The sequence below is a fragment of the Neophocaena asiaeorientalis genome, unplaced genomic scaffold (genome assembly GCF_003031525.2).
Source record: "Neophocaena asiaeorientalis asiaeorientalis breed wild unplaced genomic scaffold, Neophocaena_asiaeorientalis_V1.1 scaffold317, whole genome shotgun sequence".
NCBI lineage: Eukaryota > Metazoa > Chordata > Mammalia > Artiodactyla > Phocoenidae > Neophocaena > Neophocaena asiaeorientalis.
In genome coordinates this window covers 2005729-2032769 of record NW_020173114.1, presented here as the reverse complement: position 1 = coordinate 2032769, position 27041 = coordinate 2005729, and the positions used below count along the sequence as shown (strand labels likewise).

The window sequence follows — 27041 nt, the reverse complement described above, 5'->3', positions numbered from 1 at the left end:
TAATTTTTATTGGAGTACAAGTGCTTTACAATGTTAGTTTCCACTGTACAGCAAAATGAAACCGCAATGCATATACATACATCCCCTCTTTTTTGGATTTCCTTCCCATTTAGGACACCACAGTGCATTAAGTAGAGTTCCCTGTGCTATACAGTATGTTCTCATTAGTTGTCTATTTTATACATAGTATCAATAGTGTATATGTGTCAATCCCAATCTCCCAATTCCTCCCACTCACCCTCCCTTTCCCCCTTGGTATCCATACATTTGTTCTCTACATCTGTGTAAAGTTCTATAAAGAAACAAATAAACCAATAAAGAAGACAAACAAGTGGAAAAATAGATTAATGATATGAATATAACTGTCATATTCATATAACTTTACTGATAATTAAATAACAAATCAAAACTGTAATTATTATTTCTTAAGTATTTCCAAATTTAAAAAAACATCAGTCAAATGTCAAACACAAATAAATACCAAGAAATTGTCAAATATTAAAATAGCTATTATAATTAAAAAAAAATAAAGTTTCCAGTTGAGAAATCATGTCAGACTCTCTCACTAGCATAGCTCTCAGTGATTTCTCTGCTGAGTGATTGCCTTGGACTCTCAGTTTCATTTCAGTCTATTTCTTTGCAGATGTCGCCTGCTAGCTTTGATTTTTATTATTGGGCCTCAGAAGAAAATCTGGAAAGTCTCAGGACATAGGAGGAATAAGGTCAAATCCAAATTGCTAGGGAGAGAGAAAAGTGAAACCAGTGAAGCTAAACTCTGATAAAAAACAAAGAGGATAACACTACTAACTTTCCAATTGAAGCAGCTTCCTTCTCACCTCTAAAGGATCTCTCCACCAGCTAAAATTGAGGCTGGGTGGGAAGAGATTTATAAGAGGCAGTAAATGTTCTCTAAAACGACCATCCCGGGCTTCCCTGGTGGCGCAGTGGTTGAGAGTCCGCCTGCCGATGCAGGGGACACGGGTTCATGCCCCGGTCTGGGAGGATCCCACATGCCGCAGAGCGGCTGGGCCCGTGAGCCATGGCTGCTGGGCCTGCGCGTCTGGAGCCTGTGCTCTGTGACAGGAGAGGCCACAGCGTTGAGAAGCCCACGTACTGCAAAAAAAAAAAAAAAAAGAAAGAAAATCAGTTGCGTTTCCATGCACTAACAATAAATTACCTGAAAATGAAATTAAAAAACCAATCCCACTTATAATAGCATCAAAAAAAATACAGTTAACCAAGGAGATGAAAGACTTGAATACTGAAACCTACAAAATATTGATAAAAGAAAGTAAACAAGACACAAATGCAAAAACATCCTATGTTCAAGGATTGGAAAAATTAATATTGTTAAAATATTCTTACAAAACAAACTGATCTACAGATTCAATGTCATCTCTATCAAAATTCTGATAGTATTTTTTACAAAAATAGAAAAAGCAATTCTACAATTCATATACAACCACAAAAGACCTCAAATAGCCGCAGCAATCCTAAGAAAGAAGAACAAAGCTGGTTGCATCACATTTCCTGATTTCAGAACATATTACAAAGCTACACTATTCACAATGGTATGGGATTGGCATGAAGAGAACATATAGACCGATGGAACAAAATAGAAAGCCCAGAAATAAATCCACACATATACAATCAAGTGATCTTTGACAAGGTTGCCAATAATACACAATGGGAAAATGATAATCTCTTCCATAAATGGTGTTGGAGATCATAGAGAACCACATTTAAAAGAATGAATTTCGACCCTTTTCTTACACCATAAACAAAAATCAATTCAATGTGAAATAAAGATTTAAATGGGAGACCTGTAATTGTTAAACTCCTAAAACAAAACATAAAGTTTCACAACATTGGTTTTGGCAAGATTTCATAGCTATGACACCAAAATCATAGGCAACAAAAACAAAAATAAATAATTGGGACTACATCAAACTAAAAAGCTTCTGTACAGTAAAGAAAATAATCAACAGGGTGAAAAGGCAGCCTATAGAATAGAAGAAAGTATTTCCAAACAATATACCGATAAGGGGTTAACCTCCAAAATATATAAGAACTCTTACAACTAAATAGCAAAAAAACTACTAACCCAATAGAAAAATGGCTTAAGAACTTAAGTAGACAGTTCTCCAAAGATGTACAAATGGCCAACAAGTATATGAAAAAATATACAACATCACAAATTATTAGGGAAACATAAATCAAAAGCACAATGAAATATCACCTTATACCTGTTAAAATGGCTGTTATCGAAAAAACAAAAGACAACAAATGTTGGTGAGACTGTGAAGAAAAGAAAACTCTTGCACACCATTGGCAGGAATACAAAATGTCTCAGCACTATGGAAAACAGTGTGGTGTACCTTCAAAAAATTCAAAGTAGAGCTACCATATGATCCAGCAATCCCACTTCTCATTATTTACCTGAAAGAGTTGAAATAAGGACATCAAAGTGGTATCAGCAGTCCCATGTTCATTGCAGCACTGTTCACAATAACCAATTGTGGAAATATCTAAATGGTCATAAACAGATTAGTGGATAAAGATGGTATATGCATGCAATGGAATGCTATTTAGTCTTTTTAAAAAGGAAATTTTGCAATATGGAACAACGTGAATGAATCTTGAGGACATTATGAAATGTCCAGTCAAATGAAATAATCCAGTCACAATGAGGCAAATATTGCATGATTGCATGATTCACTTATATGAGGTATCAAAAATATTCAAATTCATAGAATCAAAGAGTAGAATGGTGATGCCATGCACCGTAGGGAGGGGGAAATTGGAAGTTACCAATCAATGAGTATAAAGTTTCAGGTGAGCAAGAGGAATACATTCTAGGAATCTGCTGTACGGCGTCGTTCCTATAGTAAACAATAATGTATTGTAATATCGTGTATTGACGCATATATGTGGAATCTAGAAAAATGGTATAGATCATCCTGTTTCCAAAGCAGAAATAATGACACAGACATAGAGAACAAATGTATGGATACGAAGGGAGAAAGGGAGCGTGGGAGGAATTGGGAGATTGAGATATATACACTATTGATACTATGTATAAAATAGATAACAAAAGACTACATACCTATAGCACAGGGAACTCTACTTAAGGCACTGTGGTGAACTCAATGGGAAGGATGTTCAAAAGGGAGGGATATAGGTATATGTATGGCTGATTCTTTTTTTTTTTTTTTTTTTTTTGCTGTACGCAGACTTCTCACTGCTGTGGCCTCTCCCATTGCGGAGCACAGGCTCCAGACGCGCAGGCTCAGCGGCCACGGCTCACGGGCCCAGCCGCTGCGCGGCATGTGGGATCCTCCCGGACCGGGTAACGAACCCGTGTCCCCTGCATCGGCAGGCGGACTCTCAACCACTGCGCCACCAGGGAAGCCCGTGGCTGATTCATTTTGATGTACAATAGAAACTAACACAATGTTGTAAAGCAGCTATACTCCAATAGAAATTAATTTATAAAAAAAAAAAGATAAGCAGGAAATTTGGTTACTTCATACAAAAAAATTGTGAGGTTCAATTGTCTCTGGAACTAATTTTGGTTCCCTGATAATAACTGGATTTTCTTGGTCAGAGAAAAAGGAGCTGACTCTGAACTTTAGTCCTACTTCAAAGTAGCCTTGCTCTACTTTTACTTTTAATTTCACTTATATTAATAGGAAATAAAGTCTCCGGTATTTTTCCAAAATGGATACCAGAATTTTACATTCATAAACAAGATAAAATTTAAATCTTATCATTTACAAAAATTAATCAGAGGGACTAAGATAGTTAGAGAAGGCAGGGGGAAAGAATTCTTGAGTCCTTGCCCAACTTGTCTCAATTCAGAGTTGAATATGTTCTCACATTCTATTTATACAATGACTGGTCATTTTAGGATCTAAGCCTTTATTCCTGATAGCTTGGCTAATACTCTAATTTTAGAGCAGACTTTAAATTGTCCAGTGACCCCTTATAAGAAATCAAATTCTATTTGCTGGCAAAGAAAGAGGAGTAATGGCCATACCATTACTGTGAGGTGAGTGTAAATTCCCACTTCAGCCTCTCTGGATGCCTTGGATGGAGGGGTTCCTTGTTACTGCTGGGTGGGGGTGGGTCCCATTAGTCCTCCACTGATAACAACTTGTCTATAAAGGGTGGGCATGCCTAGTTACTTTGACCCATGTGCCGCCCCCCAACTCCAGTGGGAGATGATCTCCTTACTATCAGGTGGTGGTGGTGTTGCCTCTTCTGATACCATGCCAGTGAAGAGAGGAAGGCCAACTTGTTACTATGCAGTATTTATTTCTCCTTCATTTTGAAGAATAATTTCAGTAGATACAGAACTCTAATTTGTTGTTGCTTTTTCTTTCAAGATTTTAAATATTTCACTCCATTCTCCTCTTGCTTGTATGCTTTCAAGCAAGAAGAAAAGTCTGAAAAGTCTGACGTAATTCTTACCTAGTGCCTCTATGAGTAAGGCATTCTATCCCTCTGGCTCCTCTGGCTCCTTTCAAGATTTCCTCTTTGTCTTTGATTTTCTGCAATTTGAATACGATGTGCTTTTCAATTTGAGAAGTTTCTACTGACACACCTCCAAACTCAGAGTCCTTCCCAACCATGTCCAGTCTATTGATGAACCTATCAAAGTCATTGTTCATTATGTCATCATGTTTTTGGTTTCCAGTATTTCCTTATGATTCTAAGAGTTTCCATTTCTCTCCTTATATTACTCATTTGTTCTTTCATTTCATTATCCCCTTTTTCCATTAGACCCCTTAACATGTTAATCATAGTTATTTTAAATTTCCTGTCTGACAATTCCAAAATTTCTGCCATGTCTGAGCCTGGTTCTGATACTTGATTCGTCTCTTTAGACTATGTTTTTTGCCTCATAATTTTTTCTTGAAAGCTGTCGTGATTTAATAGGTTTAAAGGAACTAAGGTAAATATGCCTTTAGTGTGAGGTTTTACATTATCTGTCTAGAGGTTAGGTTGTGTTTACCACTTGTTGTGGGTGTGGTGTCAGGAACTAAAATTTCCTTGCTGTTTTTGGTTTTGTCTCCCTGTTGTCTTTTGGTTTCCCTAGAGAACTTTTCTACTACCATCTAAATGTGTATGTCTCCCCAAAATTCATACGTTGACAACCTAATGCTCAATGTGCTGGTGTTTGGAGGTGAGGCCTTTGGGAAGTGATTAGTTCATGAATGCGGAACAATCATGAATGAGTTTAATGCTCTTATAATGAGGCCCAAGAGAACTCCCTTGCTATGGTAGTTATATTTTTAGTCTTCTGAGGAACTTTCATACTGTTTTCCATAGCGGCTGCATCAATTCCCATTCCCACCAACAGGGTACAAGGGTTCGAAAGCTATACTTTAAAAGTTTTTATCTTGCATTCACTTTAAAAACATTGTGACTGTGTAAATAATTCTGGTGGACTTTTTCATTCAATACTTTAGAGATGTTATTCCACTTTCTCCTAGCTTATATAATTTCTAGCAATGTTTGTTTCCAATCGTAGTTTTTGTTCCTCTGTATGTAATATTTCTATTGTTTCAAGATTTTCTCTTTATGCTTGGTTTTTATTGCTAGTCTGTGAGGTGCATAGTCATATTTATCTTATATTTGTTTTCCTTAGGGTTCTATGAGCTTTTGATCTGCCATTTTTTGTCTTTTATTAATTTTGGAAAATTCTGGGACATTTTCTCTTCAAACATTTTTTCTGCCTCTTTCTTTACTTCTTCTACTTTATTTTTTTCAATTATGTGCTCAATAAACCTCTTGGCATTGTCCTGTGAGGTGTCTTCAGCTATTGAACACTCAGTTATAATTTGTTTTCTCTTGATTTCTGTGTTTCCATGTGGTTAACTGTTATCAATCTATCTCAGTTTCTCTGATTCTTTCCACCAACTTGTCCACATCTTTTCTGTTAATTCCATTAAAATAAGTCTTAATCACTGATACTGTGCTTTAGTCTTATAGCATTTCCATTTAACTCTACTAATAGTGTCCATTCTTTAAAAAATTTTACGTATGTTCATGTGTGTTATTCACCTTTCCACTAGATCCTTCAACATAATAATAATAGCGATTTCAAACACCCTGTCTGATTGTTCCAACATTAGGTTTATCCCTGATTTTGGTTCTGTTCCTTGTCTTATCTCATTATAATGCATAGTTTTAACTGGTATGTATTTTTGTTTGTTTTGTTTTTTGCTTGACTCCATGTTTATTGTATGTTTGGCCTTTGTCTGAGCTGCTTAGAACTCTGGCCCATCCACAGCTGTGGTCTTTCACTAACATCTGAGTAGCAGGATGTGAAAATGAGACTCTTCCTCTCAGAATTTTCACTACACCCAAAGCTTAGTACACTAGGTGACAAATAAGCACAATTTCTAAAACAAGATGCTAGACCACTTTTTCTGGAGTTAAATTAATAGAAACTGAAAAACACTTCATTTCAGTTAAATCAAGTCTCAGTGACTGCCTTCAGTTTAGGAACCCATTTTAATCATTCTTTCTTTTCCAATATTATTGGATTTTTCCTGAAGCAATTACAACCATGGAAGCTGGAAGTGAGACTCCAAATATATTCTACCCCTTCGTAAGTAATAATATATATCATGTTTCAGAGCCAAACATACCTAAGTGGGCTTACAGTCTTCATCTTGAAACACGTCTTTATACCCTCATTGACAACAACAAATAGTTAATGAAAACAGAAGACATGAGATCAAGAGAGTCAGAAGAAGACCAAGAGTGATACAGAAAAAGAGAGAAATTTCTTGGATCCAGGTAACTGAAAAAGGATTAACTTTATCTGGCCTTAGGTCATGTGCTCAATCTCCCCCTAAATCAATCTCGGTGGCTCAGGAATTATGAGGTCACGCTAATTTTCCCAGCTTGGGTTTGCCTTGAATCTGCCAAGTTTCATCTCAAGATTCTAGAAAAATCTGTCCCCAATATTGTTGCATATACTTTTAGAATTATAACATGCTTTGCACCTTCAAATGTGGTATCATTCTACTTTACAGAATAAGCTTAGGGCAATCTGGCTAAGGATTATTATACTTTTCTAGCTGCTTTTGAAGCTAGATAAGTCTGCATATGGAATATGTGTCAAAGCACTTGCTCTTGGGGAGCCTTGGCCATAGAACTTTGAGACTACACTCTCCCTGTCCTTCCTTCCCCTCACTACAGTCTGAAATACATGTGGTAGTGAAACCCTGCTCCATAGGGTTAAAAACCTGTAACAGAAACTGGTGACTAACAAATTCTTGAGCTCATCTTACAGAACAGCAGATAAGGGAACAGATCAAAAATCCCTCCTCTTGTAATACAACAAAACTGGCTGAAACAAGGTGAAACCAACATGGCTGATCAGAGTCTGCACAGAATATACTTGCTTTTCCCATAGGTGAATTTTGTCATCACAGCCCCAAATTCTCCAACCTATTTCAAACCAAATCTCCCTGAATTTGCACAGGCGTCCCATGAAGAAGCATGCAACTCAGATAAGCCTGCACAGAACTCCAATTACCTCGCCTTTCACCTACCTCCGATCACCTTTCCCCAAGGTCTAAGACCACCTTGCTTCTTTGTCCCCTAAGTATTCCAAACACCTCTCCTTCTGGGAGGCAGACCTGAGACTTGTTCTCCTGCCTCTTCACTGGGTTGCCTCACAAATAAAATTTTTCCCTGTTGCAAACCTCAGCGTCTCAGTGTTTTGGCTTGCAGCTCCTCGAGCAAAAGAGCCTGGTTCCTTAACAGCAGCAGTCAAGTTTTTAAGTTGTAGGTAAGTACAATGCCTTAAAGGATACAGAACAGGATGGAAGGAATCTGAATCAACTCTCAACCCCCAAATTTGCATCCACCCTCAAATTATAAACAGTCCTCCCCCCAACCCCCAACCCCCAAATCTGGATGCACCCTAGTAAAAGAAAGGAAAAGAAAAAAAAAGAACTGTAACAAAATAATAGTGAATATGTCTGGGCTATAAAATCATGGACTTTATACACACACGTAATTTTCTTACTAAGGAAAAAAAATCACCGCGGTTAAAAAAAAACAACACTTTTTTAAAAAGGAAAGAGAAAGGAAATGAACAAATGAAACATTTTTCAAGTGAAGAAAAATTAATAAAGAAACCTCTTCTCTCACAAAGACGCCCCTGAGAGACAGTCTGTTGAACTCTTTCATCCTACCATTATTTGGACCACGTTCACCATGGGGTCAAGGACACCTAAGCCACCTGTGGAGAAGGGACAAAGTTGGGTTTACCCAGCCAGGTGTGGAGGAATCCCTGTCTCCCTGTCTTTCCCCGACTTCATTCGGGTTCCTGCTTCCATTAAAGGAAGAAAGAAAAAAAAGCCGTGTCCTTATGTCCTTTCGCTTTCGATACTGTTTCTCATAAACCCAACCCATAACGGAATGGCTTTTGATAATCTGCTGGCTTTTCAGCTTCTAAATAAGAGTCGGTTTCCAGAGGAGCCAGACGCAGGAGGAACCCCAGGGGCGAGCCGGAGCAGCTAACTTGACCCCGGCCGCAACCGCGCCACGTAAGTTTGCTGCTAAACTTTACCTTCCAAGCACATTTCCATTAAATAACAGCAATAAATCCCCCAGCGCAGGTTCCACACTGCAGGAGGGGAGGCCGCGGAGGCCAGCGTCGCGCGGAGCGTGTGCGCCCCGGTGGGCGTGCGCCCCGGTGGGCGCGTTGCTTGGGCAGCTCAGCGTCTCCTTTTGGATCCGGGGCGGCTGCCAGGCGTGTCGCCGGGATGCGCAGCTCCTCCTCGAGCATCTACGCAGGGCTGCAGCAAAAAGCCCTGCATGGGAGAGGGAGGAGTGCATGCTATATCTTCTGAGGAAAGGGGGCTGAAATACTTTTCAGAATTGAAGGCCCAAACCCCCGGCCCCTTGCAGGGGGGCTGAGTGCGGTCCCTTCCTCTAGCCCCTCCTCCCCTCCTCGGACACATCCTGACTGCGCCGCGCTGGGCACTGGAGAAACAGGGAAAAGATGGTACTTGACGTAGAGACAATTTAAATCCTAAACTGACCCTGCATTATTTTTGTCTTAACATTTGATTATCCGAATACTACAGAACTGTATTATACGGAATAATTCAATCTCACTCTCACTAAAAAAAACCGATTAATAACTGTTAAGGTCTAATCATGTTTGTTTATCATACATTGTTTTTCATGTGTGGCCCAAACATTAATCGCATCAGAATAATTTCTGGTACTTGCTGAAAATACAGGGATTGGGGTATGTTAACTATCACTTTAGATAATTCTCCTGAACAGTAACCTTTGGAAACTGTTGATTGCCTCTGCCGTCTAGTAGCACTGTTCTTTTCCACTTTTTAGTTTTGAAGTTAAAAGCTTCTGGTTTTGGTACCTCAGTATACTTTGAATTAAAAAAGAATCTTTGTAGACTCATTGACTTACACAAAGCTTTATCAATATTCAATCTCAGAAATAAGCTCTACAATTTCTCTTGCTTATAGCTATTCAGCTTAAAAATAAAAGTTATTTTACCAGCAACAGTGAGTTTATTCGGGAATAGCAGAGGAATTGCAACTTGGGACAAGCAAACTATAGAAAAAGCCATAGGCAAGTCCAACAAAGAACATTATTTTATAGAGAAAAGGAAGGGGCTGGGAAGGTTGGTTTGTAAAAAGTCAGAGTTCAGGGTGATGACAGATTCTCATTGACTGAGTTGCCGGGTAGTCAATTCTTGTAGGAGATGTAATGTACACCTTTTCCTATAGGGGACTATCACTGATGACTCCTTCCGGTGGAAGATTTTCCCCCGGGGTCTGTAATTGACAATTCTTCCTGTAACTGACCTCCAGGCAGTAGTTCTGCATGAGACGTCCCCCTTCTGGCCTGCTGACTCCATGTGAGTGAGGTTTCCTTGGGATGGGGATGGGTGGGGCATAGCCCGAGCTTGTGGGATCTTAGTTCCCTGACCAGGGATGGAACCAGCGCCCTCCTCAGTGAGAGCTCGGAGTCTCAACCACTGGACCGCCAGAGAATTCCCCAGGTTTCCCTTTATTAATTAACACATAACACAGTTGTAAAAGGTCATGTTTTACTCCCCATCTCTGCTCCCAATCCACTATAGAAAATGAAAAGAAATTGTACAGAGGAAGGCTGTTAAATAAATTCATGTTTTTTCTAATAAAAAGATTTTAGATACAGTACCTTATATTTCTTGGCAATTTGCAGCTTACAGAATTCATTGACACTTTATAACGCAATGCCTAATTGCTGATTATTGAAATAGTACATGAATCCAGGAAAATTCTTTTTTCATAATTGATAGCCTATCTGTTACCAGCTATACAGTAATGAATCAGGCAAGAATTGTTGCTTTACCTATAAACTGATAAGAAAATGCAGGCTATGGAGGTAACTTCCTTTTTCAAGGTCTCAACAGACAATAAGTGACTTAAACCCTCCGGTTTGAACCCTGGCAGCCGGACTCCAGAACCTGTACTTGGACATCCCAGGGCAGCTCTGAGTTCCTCCAGCCTGTCTCTCCCTCCATCCATGTTATCACTTCTCAGCTGTTATCACTGGTCCTCCCCTACCTGCTCATCTTCCTCATGGGCTGTGTCTTCCCACTTGCTTGCAACCAGGGAGGGAAGTGTCACTGTTTAAGGCCAAAGTTAATCCTCCACTTTCATTCAGAAATTACCCTCTCTGTCTTCAGAGACACTTAATTTTAAAACAATACTTATATAGAACTTACTAGGTACCAGCATAATTTTAAGAGCATTGTAAGCACTATGAGATATTTAACCCTCCGAATGACCCTAATGACACACTGACTTTTACTTTTAGGGTTACCATTTTACAGAAGAGAAATCTGAGGCACAGAGAAATTAATCTTTCCATTCATCACACAGCTAGTAAAGTATGGGAACATGTGGATGTTGCTTAGTATTGTCTGAGAAAATAAACGGACAGTTAAAACTCTCTGACTGCTGTCTGTCTCTTGAGATCATGAAACACCCAATCATTGTGATGAAATCATTTAAAGTAGAGCCTGGCCCAGATGTGAGACTGGAAAATATGTAGGCAGACCTTAAAACACCCTGGTTGCTTGCCTTTCTTCCCTGTCAGCTTAAATAATAAGAAATGTCCTGTAATTTCAGTTAATAAATTCATTCTTGCATGCACAACTTTGTTAGGTACCTTTAAGGTCTGTCCTGTTGTGTTTGAGGGAGAGCTGCATTCTTTGTGTCTCCTTTCCCTCACAGTAACTCCTCTTCCAGCCTGTTCCCACCGATTCAGTGCATCTATCCTCATCAAGGTCACCAATCACATTCATTTTTCCTTTGTTGGCAAGTTTTTCCCTGATTCAATTCTATGTGAATTCAACCCCCAACACTCTAAACACCATTCCCTCTCACTTCCTTCTGATCATTTACCATCCTCTAATATACATACATGTATTTTGCTTTTCCACTTTCTATATTATCTGTCTTCTCCACTAGATTAGATCTCCATGAAGCAGGGATTTGTACCCATTTTGTTCACTGTTTGATACTGATCCCCTAAAACAATCTCCAGCACATGGTAGGTTCTCAATAAATGTTTGTGCAGTTAACGAGTGACCAAATCATTCTGGAACTCCAGAAATCGTCTCTGGTCACTCCTCATCTCCTTCATGTTCCATTCTGCCTCTGCATACCCCCAAAATGTTAGTGTTCTCATGGCTCCATCATCAATGCTTTGTTCTCTCATTCTATTCACTGTATGCGTCACATGGATAAGGTTGCTTTAGGGTTCATGTAAGGACCAATAAGACGATGTACATAATGTATCTGTACAGACCTTGTCACACTAGGCTAAATACTTACCTTTTAGAAGCACACAAAACATAGGAAATTGATATATAAGTTCCAAATGCAGAAGCCTGATGTGCATCGTGAGAGATAACTTGTGGATCTTGTGTTTTACTGAGTCATTCCTCTGGGTTACAGCTTCCCATGGCGTCTGGATCCACCATAATGGACCCCATCCGTCTGGTGGAAAACCAGAACAATCAGCTGACAGTAAATCCAAAAGCACTGAAGATTCTTGACCAGATTTCTCAGCCTGTGGTGGTGGTGGCCATTGTAGGGCTGTATCGGACGGGAAAATCCTTCCTGATGAACCGCCTGGCAGGGCAGAACCACGGTGAGTGTCGTTTAGTGTTGTTCAAGACCATTTTCTTGGAAGCAGTGGTAACACAGGCTGTGGATCATCCTCCTCTAATGTCATGTTAAGAAAGAGCCTAACCCCTCCCACTGAAGAAAACTTCAGATTCTCACCACCAAATTTATAACTTCAAACCCATCTCCCCACAGTGTTCACTCTTTTGTCCAGTAATCAAGTGTCCCCAACCCCATGGAAACAGCCACCTCATTCGTCCTGATCCATTGCCATCTGCTCAGGGGCTCATCTTCAACAGTTATTCCCTTCCTTTCTCCTTCCTCACTTTGGCTTTAAACCAGAGTCATTCCAAGCAGCACACAAATATTGTTCAACATGTCTTATTTTTAAAAAGGGATGGAAGGAAGAACAGACAGTAAAATCCCTATATTCCATATCTCATGCATTCTTTTTGGCTTAATTTCACAGCAAAACTTTGATAAACGATACCCCTTCTCTTTGTCTAACTAGTCTTTTGTAATACGTGAGCTCTAAAACATATGGAAGAGTGCATAAAAATATATATACATATAATAAAGTTGATAAAAGCGATCATCTGTTCAATCACCACCCAGATCAAAAAATAAAACATCACCAACACTCCAAAGCACAAATCACACCCTCTCACACCCTCCTAGAGCTCACCAATGTTTTGATTTTCATGGTGCATTCTTTCGCTCTTCCTATTTAAACATGGTTTTACAATCTATGTAAACATTTCTTAAAAATACCTTAATATTTATAGAGGGAACTTCATTCTGATATTCATTGGGATCTTGCTTCATATTCTCAATAAGAAGTTTATGAGGTTCATCTAGCTTGTCATATGTGTCTGCAATTATTTTCACTCGCTTGTACTTTGCAACTGACAGAGGATACCACAATTTATTCATCCATTTGTTGCTGATGAACAACAAATGGTGTTCTCATGATTATTCTTCCATCTATATCCTGGTGCGCGTGTACACTAACTTCCTTATGTTATACCCAGAAGTGGAATTGCTGAATCAAGAAGTATTTATGTCTTCAGCCTTTCTAGATAATATCAAACCTTTTAAGCTTTTTAAACCTTTTAAGCTTTATCAAACATTTAAAGCCTTTTATGCTTTTTGTCAGTTTATATGCTTATTAGCAGTAATTTAGAATTATCCACATCCTTACAACATTTTGGTAAAAACACTTTTTAACTTTTGGTGATCTGGTGTCTGTGTAGTTGCATGTTATTTGCCTCACTACAGATAAGCTTAAGCACCTTATCACATATTTGCTATTTGCATTTCCTATTTCAAAAGGGTTTTTTTTTTTCCTACCAAGTTGCCTGACTTGTTTCTTGTTGATTTTTAGGACAATCCGTCTATGTCCTGTTGGGCAGTTCTAAGAAGACCACACACCATTTCTTTCTTAATGCCTTCCTCTGTGGCCCAGCGGCTCAGCACAATTAGTGGGTAGAACCTCAGTCCACTAAACTCTAAGGATCCTTGGGAATATCTCATTGTCTCTCTCCCTCAAACTATCTCTGTCTCTGTATCTCTCTCTCCCCCATCTCTCTTTTTTCTTTCTTTCTCCCTCTCTCTTTTTTTGCTTTGCAATCTCTTATTGGCTTCAAACAAAACATTTTATGTTTGTCTTTCTTTGAGAGGAACTTGATCACCAATCAGGGAGGACACTTTTCCTTGACAGTCTAAATTAATAAATGGGTCATTTTTGGAGGGATTAAAGATTGGAGAACTCTAAGAAAAAGATACATACAAGGGGTTTCAACAACATTCTTGTTTTTCTACTTGAGATTACATCAGGTAACAAGGAGGTGATTTCCCTTACTGAGGAAATACCTAACCTAGTTTTGTTTTAAAACACCTGAATTGTGACTCACCACCCCAGTCATGTTACAGGAAGAACAAAAACAAGCAAAGTTAGCACCCAAAGTCGGCGAGCAGAACCAAGTCACTACTCTTTCTCCTTGTGATGACTTCTTGCCTGTTCTTCACCTCACATAACTTGCACTGATGAGCTCCAGTTACACCTTGCCTTTTCTACCTGGGAAAGTTCAGATTTTTCTGTATTAATCAGCAAGCAGTCAAATCCCATCACGATGTAGAAGAGTGCAGATCATCTCAGGTCTTATACCCTCTCTGAGCAGAACGCACAGGATGTGGCAGTTGAGGGGCCTGAGCCATGCTGAACAATGCTCCCCTAGGTATTTCATCATATCCATTTCCATTCTCAGTTGAAGGGAGCATTGGCATATGGCATATGGTCAAAATCTTGGACTGTTGGACAAGATCCATTACCTGCAGCTTCCAAGGCATATACCTCATATCCTCTTCCCCTGTGGGCTCAAGCCTTTGGAAAGAAAAGCAAGCAGTTCTCACAGGTCTTTTCTGCTTTCCCTTCTATTATATCACCACGTGAGTCAGTGAACAAAGAATTCATCCCTTTTTGAAGACGAGAACAGAAATGAGGAAAATACAAGGAGGAAGTGGAGGAAAAGAAACTAAAAAAGCTGATCTATCAGTCCACGTCCCGAAAGGACACAGATAATCCATTTAAAGATAACTGAAGATGTTTAATGCAGGGACAATTACAAGGGCACCAGCAGGCCAGAGGGAACCAATGAAGGTACAGAGTAGCCAGAGAGTGGCAGGAACAATGGCCAGGTAGCCTTTATAACTCCTGTAGCGTGAAGAGGCAATGTGTAGATTCCAGAATGTGGCAGAGACCAGAGTTACCGGTTGGAGCTAAATGAAAGGACATGTGACCAAAGTAGAGGAACAGAGACACTGGGACACTGTGGCTCACCAGGGTGGAAGCCAGGGGAACAGGAGGCTGACTTCTGATCTCCTGCTGGTACCTCTCACTGGCAAAAGTCCATCAGAATGTTGGGGAGAAGGGAGCTCTTCAGTGGCAGATAAATACAGAAAGGTTAATAGAGCTAACATTATTTCTGGAATGTGACACAGTTTGAGCCATTAATATTAGGAGGTGAATAGGGGACACAAAGTGCTTCTTGAGAAGGTTCTGAATGTGTACAGAGGTTGGATTTTCTGTCCTTGTTGAAATGGAAGCACCTTCCTCTGAGACAGGCACTCACCTTCCGACAAGTTTACCCAAAGTAACTGCTGGGCAGCCTGGACTATCTGCTCTTACTGTGAGCTGCTTTCTCCTCTTTCTTTGCAGGCTTCCGTCTGGGCTCCACAGTGAGGTCTGAAACTAAGGGCATCTGGATGTGGTGTGTGCCCCACCCCTCCAAGGAGAGCCACACCCTGGTCCTTCTGGACACCGAGGGCCTGGGTGATGTGGAAAAGGTAAGGCGGGGAGTCCAGTAAGCTCTTGATACTCCACTGGTGCCTCAATTTCCCACCTCAATTCAACTTTTATAACATGTTCCTATAAACTGCAAATCCAATTAAGAATAATGAGGCTAAAATCTCTTACCTTGAATTTATTCCTTAATAAGATCAATACTTTCGTTATTGGGGATAGATCGCCTTATTTTTAACAGTGGGGTGAAAGATACAAGTTAACAAATATTTATTGGGCATCTGAATTCCAGGGCTTTTCTATCACAGTGAGTGAGGTATGGGCCCAGAGCTGAGTTGGGAAGGTAAGAAATATGCAGTCTTATCAGTACAGGGAGCCATGGACAAAAAAAGTGAGACCTTACCCCAGCTGTTCAGGTTCAGGAAGACATCCTGGTAGAAGCTATAATCCATGGAGTCCACTGGCTCTACAGGTTAAGGTATATGGGGTTAGAGGTAGGAATCATGAAAATATCTTTTCAGTGAATAAACTATTTTTAAATTCTCCAGAAAAGCTTCCACTATACCAGGAACATTTTATTCTGAGTTTCGGGGCTCTGAAGATGAATCCTTCAATGAATTCTATAAAAACATGAGCTAGACCCACTATAAAAATGTAAATGGGATAATAGTAGGTATTTTGTCTTCACAGTGTCACTTGCAATCAGTCTTTTCTCCTTATTTATATTAATCTGCGTCTAAATTAAAGTAGTAGCAGTGAATCTTTGGCTTTCATCACTGCAGGCAAGGGTTGGGGCATGCATCAAGAAATTGTGAATTTTAAAATCCAGATTTAAAATATTCAATAATCACCTCAGTGTCAGCCCAAGATGGTCTACTGATTCCTACTAGATTTTAGTTTGTATAGTCTTCTTCTTGTTATCTAACTGCATTTGTCAGGGAACTAAAGCACGCCAAATTGCAAACTGATAGAGCGGAACTACTTGCTGTCCTTACTACATGTAGTGTATTTTGGTAGCATATATAATCTATTCCAAAGTCACTCATGACTTGTCCTGAATCACATTTTCAGCCTCGTCATCTATTACCACACGGGTAACCACTACTTCAGTCAAATAAAGTAACCTTATAATACCTCTATATGACCACACTTTCTGGCAGTTGTGATCGGCTTCGGTGGGTCCTTCTACCTGCGTGATCCCTATAGCTCCACACATCCACATTCTGTCAAATCTTTAAAGCCCAGCTATTTTTGTCTTAATACCATCGTATCACTGTCAGACATATTTACTTCTTGCTCTGAATGCACAGAGTACTTTTTCTGTTTTTTTTTGGAATTGCCCCTTTGTCTTTTACATTATAATACTTGGTTCCATGCCTGGCGGTTTATCATCTGGAATGTATTTAAATGTTCCCAGGTATATCTGCCCCATCCATCTCTCTAGGGCAGGGACTCTCATATGAAACTCTATATCCACACAAGCAGATGCAGTATCTGCTGTTTTCTAAATGCACAAAGAATAGATGATGAATTTAGTTGAATAGCACTAGTCCCTAATATAGCCCATGATCAAGAAAAAAAGTGCAAAGGAATCATGGCCCACTTATTACTGCATAACTTCTGTGTTCCAGGCACTGTATTAAACAGTTGACACATTTCACGTCGCTCCCTTCTGTTAACAGCTAACGAAACCGAGGCCCTGAGAGGTGTCAGTGTCAACACCAGAAAGATTTGCGTTTAGCACTGTCTTGAAAATTTATGTTATTTGCCTTACTATTGAGTTACAGGACAGCTGTTATAGTAAATGAACAACTGAATGAGAGAATGAGGAGGGGTGTCCTCAGTCCCCTGATGCAATGTACTTTCTAGGGTGACTCCAAGAATGACTCGTGGATCTTTGCCCTGGCCGTGCTTCTGAGCAGCATCCTTGTCTACAACAGCATGAACACCATCAACCACCAGGCCCTGGAGCAGCTGCAGTATCCTTCCAGGAACTGAAGCACCATGTTTCATTGAGTTTATGGGAATAGCAACTGACACTGTTTCTTCTTTCCCATGGCTCCTTTCTCATGGCTGATGAGAAGGGAAAATGGAGCAAAAGGGAATGTTGATAAAACTTGTTTGGGGTTGAGATCTGGAAATTGTGTTGGAGGGCACTTCTCGTTCCTTAGCTAAGATCCCAGCTACGTGACTGAACTAACAGAGCTAATCAGGATAACATCTTCTGCCAGCTCTGATGAAGTACAGAACTCAGCCGAGTTTGTGAGTTTCTTTCCAGACTTTGTTTGGGCTGTACGGGATTTCATGCTGGAGCTGGAGTTAGATGGATACCCCATCACTGAAGATGAGTACTTGGAGAATGCCTTGAAGTTGATTCCAGGTATCAGAGTAGGGCCAGGGTGGGGGAAGGTTCAGTAGGAGATGGGATCAACAGAGCTCTGACATTCAGCACTTGATGTCACTCTTGATTTGGGGTTGGATTGAGGCCATGCTAATGGTGCTTGGTGAATGACTGGTGGGTGTGGCTTCAGTCACTATTGTTACTGGGAAAACCCCAGTGACCAGAGCTTAAGCTCACAGAGGACATTTATAATCCAATATTAGACCAAATGATTTTAGAAAAATGGACACCATGGGAAAAAAAGGCTCACATACTTATATTACATATTAAGTCTAAGTGCTTCTCCTTTCCTATTTGAGAAATATAATCCATCAAATTGGAAACACAGAATCACAAGATAAACAAAAGAACTAATTTTTGAAATACCTTTAACACAGTGTATCTTACCAGCATACGTGGCTACATCCTTCATATTGATAGATAGGCTATTTATACAATAAAGAGTTCAGAAAAAAAAGCATTGCCATGACCTTCCAGTAAGACTGTCAGACCCATAATATGTTCTTCCTCATAGTATCACACTCTTCATTCTAGAACCTAACCCCGTATATGTCATGTTAATATAACAAATTAGTTACTCAGATTATTTTAGCAGAGAGGATAATGGGTGGTACCTAGAAGCAATATTCATTTTTAAATTTAATCATTTATTCTTTGTTTCAAGAAATATTTGTTGAACTACTGATATATGCCCAGAATCCCTTTGTATGATAGCCACGTCCAATGTAAAATGACGCAGAGGATGGATGAGGTCTCCTAGTTTCATTTAGGCTAACCTTACCGTGAGATGGTGTATGCCAAAGTAATCTCCAAACATATTTATAGTATGTGTACGTTTTTACTCTGATATATAAATCTTCTCTTTACTGTCCTGAGTATCATTTTTCTTCCACGGGTTATTTTCTCAGCAATATCATACAGATCTTTATGTCTACCATTACATTACTGACATTACATTACATTACATGCCATTTCTGACATGGGGACTATAATGTCAGAAAAATATTTATGACAATTTCTTGGATTAGTCTATCATTCAAGAAACATCTAATAAATAGTTGATCCACCGCACGCCACGGAAGGGTAAGGAAAATAATCAGTCGTTTCTTCACTTGGAATGGATTCCTCCCCTTCCTCCTCAGAAGTACTTCCTTCACTCTTAGCTCTGTACAAAAATAAAGCGGGAGGCGGGGGACTTTCCATGTCCTGAATAGATTAGCATAAGGTTGATTTGCGTGATTCAATAATAGGAGATACACAGGCACAGTAGTTACAGTGATGCAAAGATCCACAGAAATGAAAGTCCTCAGCCCCCTCACCTGAAAGCTGTTCCTTCAGTGATTGCTCTCTTTCCACTCCTGCAGGCAAGAATCCCCAAATCCAAAATTCCAACATGCCCAGAGAATGTATCAGGAAGTTTTTTCCAAAAAGAAAGTGCTTTGTCTTTGACCGGCCTACAAGTGACAAAACATTATTACTCCATATTGAGGAAGTGCCAGATAACCAACTGGATGAGAATTTCCAGAAGCAATCAAACCATTTCTGCTCATATATCTTTACCCATGCAAAACCCAAGACCCTAAGAGAAAGAATCACTGTCACAGGGGCAGGTGAGTCTCCTTTGCTACAGCATGTCTCTCTGTGGTTCAGTGTGTGTGATGAAGTTGTGCTTGCACTCTGGGTTTGTCAGCAATTGTGATTTCTTCTCTGTGTAACTTGGAAAGATGTATGTTCATGCAACACATGTAAATGCATGTTTCTTCATTAAAAGAGGCCTATGTAAGGCTACCAAATCTCATGAAAGTATTACACTAATGATGTAAAATTTAAAGATTGAAATCTTCATGGTGATGAGGTGTCTGATGGGATAAGTGTTTCGAGTGAGGATATGCAAGATATTTTGTGAATTTACATGAATCGGAAAATGAATAGTAGTCCATGAATCCATGTAAGCTCATTGAGAGTCTGAGAAACAAATGTAAATACAATCTTATGTACAGGGCTGGCTTCACGGACATGAAACCTGGACAGTCACAGTGTAATGTGCTGAGATGGGCCCTGCTTGGTTTAATGTTTGTGTCACTGCCCTGAAATTCTTGATGACATTTTCATTTACAAATAGTGCCCACAAGTAATGTAATTTACTTACAGGTTTATTTTATAAAAATGGGAAAAGTGTTCTGGGAGACCCTTGAGCATATCGTTTGAAATCATCTGGCTAATATTGTAATGGGATGAATTTGAGAACCATAAAAGGTAGAGTGAATAGGAGACACAGTAATGTTATTATAAAGAAGTGGATTCATAGAACAAAAAGGAGGAGGCTACAAGAATGAAGAAAATGAGGAGAAGAATAGATAGAAGAAAAGAAAACTTCAAATTCAATAAAATTTTAGTGATTTTTAGAATGCTAATCTCTAAAGCTATTAAAACAGGTGAGAATTCTCTCTCCATTTCATAAATATCATGTCTCAATCAGGGTTGGGGACTCTGGTGGTGGCCTACATAGATGCCATCAACAGTGGAGGAGTTCCTTGTTTGGAGAACGCAGTGATAACTCTGGCCGAGCGTGAGAACTCAGCGGCCGTGCAGAAGGCAGCCGACCACTACAGTGAGCAGATGGCCCAGCGACTGAGGCTCCCCACGGACACGCTCCAGGAGATTCTGGAGGTGCACGCAGCCTGTGAGACGGAAGCCATTGCAATCTTCTTGGGGCGCTCCTTCAAGGATGACAAGCAGACATTCCAGAAGAAGCTGGTGGTAATGCGCTCTGGAATATATCCTTCCTGATTCCTTTCTTCTGGAATGATACCTAGACTCCCCCCTTTGACACCATGGTTCATGTGCTTCTCATCATATAAGGAGTTTAGATTCTAGTGAGTGATAGGGCTCTACAGGCTACAGTCCATCTCTTTTCTAAAAGTTGGGCTTTTAGTTTCTGTTGTGGCAAAACAAATTACACTGTACTTAGCAGCTTGAAACAACACACATCTATTAGCTTATAGTTCTTCAGGTCAGATACCAGCCCAGGGTCTATGAGTGTTCTGCTCCGTGTACCATAGCTGAAAACAAGGTTCAAGTGGGCTTGGTACTCACATGGACGCTCTGGGGAACCCCCCTCCATCTTCAACCCAGCAGTGGTGCACGGTTTCCTTCTTTTGTTTCTAATCTCTCCGACTACCTCTTCTGCCACCAACTGGAGAAAACATCTTTTAAGGGGCTTGTGATTAGGTAAGGCCCACCTAGGTAATCTCCATTTCTTAAAGTCAACCTGTTCCATGTAATGTAGTCTAAACACAGAATAATTGTTCATCATCTTCAGAAGTCTAGGAACTCTGCGGAGTGTGGACACCAGCAGAGAGAACTCCTGGAGATCATAATTCTGCTTACCATTGGCACCTTCACTGAAAGTTTGACTTTCAGTCTCCCTTGACCATCCTATAATTTACAAAGATCTCTTAGTACATACAGAGTAAAACCAGCTCAATTGTAATTTAGAAGTACAAGCAAAAAAATTTCTGTTGCTATAATTTCACACACTCAAATCCTCAATGAAACAAGAATTCAAAAAGAGTTCAAAACTCTGTTCAGTGTATATTTAATTCATTAGTAGGAAGTTGATTTGCTATGTACATATTTTTATCCATAGCACCCAAGTTTGAAGAGGAAACCCTACTTCCATTCATAATTGTACTTTCATTATTTCATTGTTGATGGATGGATCACTATTAGTGCTACTACTGTTAGAAGTAGTAGTTTGCCTCTGCCAACCGCATCATTGCACACATGTTGAGACCGAGCCCAGGGGATTTAAGGGACTTCATACAAATCACACAAAGAGTTTGTCAGAACTGGAACTAAAACCAGACTCCTGACTCCACATCTGTTATTCTGTGTCTCATGTACCTGATGCTGTCAGACTACTTCTTCCAAGAGGATCACAGTTGGACCTTCCCTCTAACAGCTTCTTTCTATTGGATTTCCCCATATTTCCCTGACAGGACGTCATGGAGAAAAAGAAGGACGTTTTCATGATCCAAAATGAAGAGGCCTCTGTCAAACATTGTCAGGCTGAGCTTAAGAAGCTTTCAGAATCCTTGATGACAAGTATTTCAGGAGGAACTTTCTTTGTCCCTGGAGGACACAGTCTCTACTTAGAAGCAAGGAGCAAGTTTGAACAGGACTATAAACTGGTTCCCAGGAAAGGAGTTAAGGTGAGGGGTAATGGGAGTGGGAAAGAACAGAAGATTGGAGTCAGAGGGTCTTTTTGGTTCATTTGGTTGCCAGGTCCTGCTTTGTGCAGAGGCTGCTGGTCACAAGGAGGCTGACTGTGGAACCCCGGGGGGCTCTGGGTCTAGTGCTGCATTTCTGGTGAGCAGAGTAAGTGTCCAGGAGACCCCAGGACTGTTGCCTGCGCACTGGTGGGTGAGGCCAGGTCCTAGGGCTAGTGCCAGATTTCTGGAGGACAGAGCCAGATCCTGGAGTCCGGTTGCAGGGCCCAGGAGTCCCAGAGCATGTGTTGGATCACAGTTGGGTACAGCCAGTTGGGCTGCTGGATCTGGGGTGTCTTGAAGCTTCTGTTGGCCTCATGTTGGTCCAGGCCTGAGCCCAGCTGGTCCCAAGGCAGGATATAGCCTGCTAGTGGGTGGGCTGGCCCTGCAGACTGAAACTGAGGTTTTATTGCAACTGGTATCTTCCTCCTGGTGTGTAGAGCTGGGTCCCAGGGTCTCTGGCTAAAGGGCCCTGGGGCTTTCAGGTCTAGTGCCTGTGGCCTGGTGAGTGGGACCAGGTCCCTGGCCCTCTGGTGGGCAAGGCCATGTCCAGAGGCGACGGTGGGCTCAGGAGGTCTGCTGGTGGGTGCGGCTCTGTCCATGCCCAGTTAGTTGCTTAGCCTGAAGCATCCCAGCACTGGCGCCTGCAGACCACTGGACCAGAGCAGGGCTGGGTCTTGGGGCTAATAAGCTAGGGGAAATATTCCAAAATGGCGAATGCCAGCACCAATGTCCATGTGGTAGAAGGAGCTCCCAAAAATGGCTGCTGCCAGTGTCTATGTCTCTGGGGTGAGCGGCAGTTGCCTTCTGCGTCTCTAGGAGACTCTCCAGGGTCAGCAGGTAGGTCTGACGCAGGCTCCTATCAAATTACTGCCTCTTCTCTGGGTCCCGGAACATGTGAGATTTAGAGTGCACCCTCTGAGGGTTAAGACTTTATTTCCCACAGCCTGGGAACGCCTGGGACGCCTGAAAGTTAGCCCCATTGGCTTTCAGAGCCAAAGGCTCTGGAGGATTGTCTTCCTGGTGCTGGATCCCTGGCTGCGGCGCCCAGCGTGGAGCTCGGACCTCTCACTTCTCTGGGAGAACCTCTGAGGTTGTAATCTTTCTCTTGATTGTGAACAACCCACCCGGGGGTATGGAATTTGACGATATTGAGACTCCACCTCTCCTACCCATCTCACTGTGGTTCCTTCTTTATATCTTCAGTTTTAGGAGATCTTTTCTGATAGGTTCTGTCTTTTTCACCAATGGTTGTTCTGCAGATAGTTGTGACTTCAGTGTGCCTGTGAGGGGAGGAGAGCTCAGGATCTTTCTGCTCTACCATATTGCCAAGATAATCAATTTAGTTCCCCCCCAAAAATGAATTAGGTACTGCTGTCATCCTCACTATAAAACTGAGAAATATGAGGTGTGGAAGATTTACTAAGTTGCCTAAGATCACACAGTCATCAGGTGGTAGGGCTGATAGGGCAAATGTAAGGTCTTGGCAGTCATTCAAAACTCAGAATAAAGCTTAGGAAAGCTTCCTGGAAGAGGCGATAGAAGCTACAAGTTGAAGTATCCATAAATGAAATCGTAATAAAGAAAGAGTAGATGAGCATTAGTCGGAAGAAAAACAATGTGCAGATATAGGAGTTGCACACAATGGAGGGTGGGTGTTTGTAGAATTGCACATAATTCTGGCGTCTGTAACCATTTTGGGACCCTACAAAGGATGGAGAAGTTAAAGGGTCCAATCTGTAGGTTTACTGAACAATAATTTCCTCAGCAAGACACTACATCTTTTGCCGCCTGACAAGTCTTTGCTCCTTGTTGTGTCCTCAGGCAAATGAGGTCCTCCAGAGCTTCCTGCAGTCCCAGGCAGGAGTAGAGGAAGCCATCCTGCAGGCAGACAAAGCCTTCACTGATGTGGACAAGGCCTTGGCAGGTACAGAGGAGGGCTGAGCTCACAAAGGGAAAGGTGGCTCTTGTGCTTCCCTTTGGCAGGTGTGGAAACAAACACTTCCTCACACGGGAGCTTCCTCTCCTTCTGTGGAGCCTCTCTGCTACATCTGGAAATAACCAGGGGAGCTTGGGTTGCATGTACATCCAATCAGTGCCTTTGCATCACACGCTAAAGCATGCTTTCTGATGTGATAGTAGGAATATTCAGATTTCTTCCCACCATTTTAAAGTCATTTTATCTCTGAGCTAAGGAGGTGACAGCTCAGCATAACTGTTATATTCTTCCCTCTTTAAAACTCTTGTGAAACAGTTGAGTGTGCCAAGAAGCATGCAGCTGAGAGGGAACAGCAGCTGCTAAGAGAGAAACAGAATGAAGAGGAGAAAAAAATGGCGGCACAAGAGAGAAGCTTCGAGGAAAACATGACCCAACTGGAAGAGAAGATGAATAGGGAAAGAGAAAACCTTCTAGGAGAGCAGGAAACAATGCTGAACCACAAGCAGAAGGTAAGTCTGGATGGGCCTTGGCAGGGCCTGATGGACAAAATGCTAGCCTCTCAGGAATAAAAGAACAGAAATTTGACCTTAAGTCAGATCCCAGAGGGAATTCCAAAGACATATGATTCTCTGTAACATCAAAGAGATGTGGATCGCGCTGAAGACTTACCTCTGTAAGACTCAGCACCTTCTGTAGTGTTAGGGTTTGGAGCATACAAATAACATGGCCCAGGCTCCTGGACTGCTGTTTGTGGTGATTATAGGCTCGCATTTGCCCCCAAGTGAATAGCACCTCAGTCCTAGAGTCCTTAGAAATTTTGGTACACCCATCAGAGACCTGGAATAGTTCCATCTGCTCTTGAAAGTATCAGATTGTGCCTGGTATGAAATACTGGATTCTGAAAGCTCTAAAATTTGCTGCATTCATTTCCAGGTCTGCCTGATTCATTTTAAATACCTAGAGTAAATGCGTTCTTTGTCTCAACCTGGAGTTTGATAGACAGTGTCCTAAAGAGAGTCAGCAATGCCATTTTTGTGACATATGTGTGGTCATCCTACCTCAATGAAACTGACGAATATTTAGAATTCACCTACATTCCCTCCCAAAGTGCATTATTAGGGCTGGAACACAGTCCTGGGGTAGTTTTCAGGTCTGACCTAGGCCCATCTTTTCTGTGCCCAGGGAGATGGTGTTGAGGGAACTTGGGAAGCTCTAAACCCTGGATGCTCTCACTACCCAGGTCCAAACATTTGCAAATATTAGACAAATGTCAAAAAGCATCTAAGGTATTATAGAAATAGACACACGTACTTATCTGCTGTAGTTGTTTGATACAAAATCTTGATTTGGGCTATTTTCAAAAGGGATTCTCCTTTTTACAGATGCAAGAAGAACTACTTACAGAAGGATTTAAAAAGCAAGCTGAAGAGTTAAATAAAGAGATAAAAAAACTAAAGGAAGCCATTGAAATAACTAAAAATATTAAGTCCATAAATGTTTCAGAGGTCCTTGATGTGGCTAGCATGGCATTAGTTGCAGTACTACCTGGGAATCGTAAATTTTTTGGTCTGGGAGTGAAATTTCTCAGTTATGCTATGAAAAGGACTGAGAATCCCTATTAAGTATATCTTGAAAGGCTTCTTATGTTTTAATAGTGTAACACTGTAGTTCATTTTTAAAATATGTTGTCATGACAGTTTTGTTGAAGAGGAGTTTAAAAATAAAAACTGATTACCAGAGAATTACCAAAGTGATTACCAGGGCCTGAAATGCAAAAAGAACAAACAATTTTGAGAATTAGTTAAGTTAAAGAAATGGAAAACAAGTTGGAGGATAATGATTAATTATAGAAAAGTGTTAAGAAGAGCAAAAAACCAAATGGTAAGAGGAAGAACAGTCGCAATCTATGATACAGTCATGGAGATCAATTCATTAAGTTATAAGGAGCCCTTATAAATCAGTGAGGAAAGAGCAACAAACAAAATACTTTAAATGTGCGAAAATATACCAAGAGAATAAATGTGTTCAACTTTACTGATGATAAATGATGTACAAGGTAAAATTAGGAGGTACCTGTGTCACCTCTCAGATGGGCCAGGAAGTACAGTTTGGACAGGGCACCAGCTAGCAAGAGTTCCAGGAAGTTGGCAGTCTCTGATATTTGCTAGGGAGAGTGCAAACTGATGCAAATATATACCAAAAATTTAAATGCAAATACTGCTGATACAGAAGTCCACATTTAGGAATTTATCTTACAGATTTATTTACCCAAGTTGAAAATGGCTTGTGTAGTAGTATATTTGTTGAAGGATTGTTGTAATTCCAGAAGATTGGAAACAACTTTCAAGTCTTTCTGTCACATACTTGTGAAGTAAATCCTGAGACACACTTACAAAGGAATACTCTACAGTCACTGAAATGGAAAGGGAAACGCTTATTTGTGCTAACATGAGAAAATCTCAAGGTGCAGAAAGTGTGTATAGTTGTATTACCAATTTAAAAAAATAATGAGGGGGCTTCCCTGGTGGCGCAGTGGTTGAGAGTCCATCTGCTGATGCAGGGGACATGGGTTCGTGCCCCAGTCCGAGAAGATCCCACATGCCGCGGAGCGGCTGGGCCCGTGAGCCATGGCCGCCGAGCCTGCGCATCCGGAGCCTGTGCTCCGCAACGGGAGAGGCCACAACAGTGAGAGGCCCGCGTACCAAAAAATAAAAATAAATAATAATAATAATAATGAGTGTATGCATATATTATCATCTATCTTTGGAAAATACAAAAGAAATTGGTATCAATGAACATAACAGGAATGGACCTGCATATTTGAGGTAAGACATGAGAGGATAACTAACTTTGCATGACACATTCTTCTGTGCCTTTTATATTTTCTACGAATTCTTGCTTATTGAAACATAAATAAATAGTTATTAAAATCAGAAATAATAATACA

The 27041-nt window shown here is 40.7% G+C and overlaps 1 protein-coding gene across 2 annotated transcripts; it reads left to right on the top strand.

The window, feature by feature from the left end:
- Positions 1-8440: 8440 nt before the first annotated feature.
- On the top strand, positions 8441-26709 carry LOC112398855 (guanylate-binding protein 4-like). Of its 2 annotated transcripts, XM_024743622.1 has the most exons (12): positions 8448-8573; positions 9789-9919; positions 12012-12207; positions 15400-15527; positions 17353-17462; positions 17667-17863; positions 19249-19494; positions 20364-20644; positions 21886-22098; positions 23980-24082; positions 24410-24603; positions 25477-26709. In XM_024743622.1, the coding sequence occupies exons 3-12, from the start codon at positions 12018-12020 to the stop codon at positions 25714-25716; spliced, it is 1902 nt and encodes a 633-aa protein (XP_024599390.1). In that variant the 5' UTR covers positions 8448-8573; positions 9789-9919; positions 12012-12017; the 3' UTR covers positions 25717-26709. The 2 variants fall into 2 exon arrangements, with proteins under 2 accessions (XP_024599391.1, XP_024599390.1); XM_024743623.1 differs by lacking the exon at positions 9789-9919 and having other exon boundaries at positions 8441-8573.
- Positions 26710-27041: the final 332 nt, after the last annotated feature.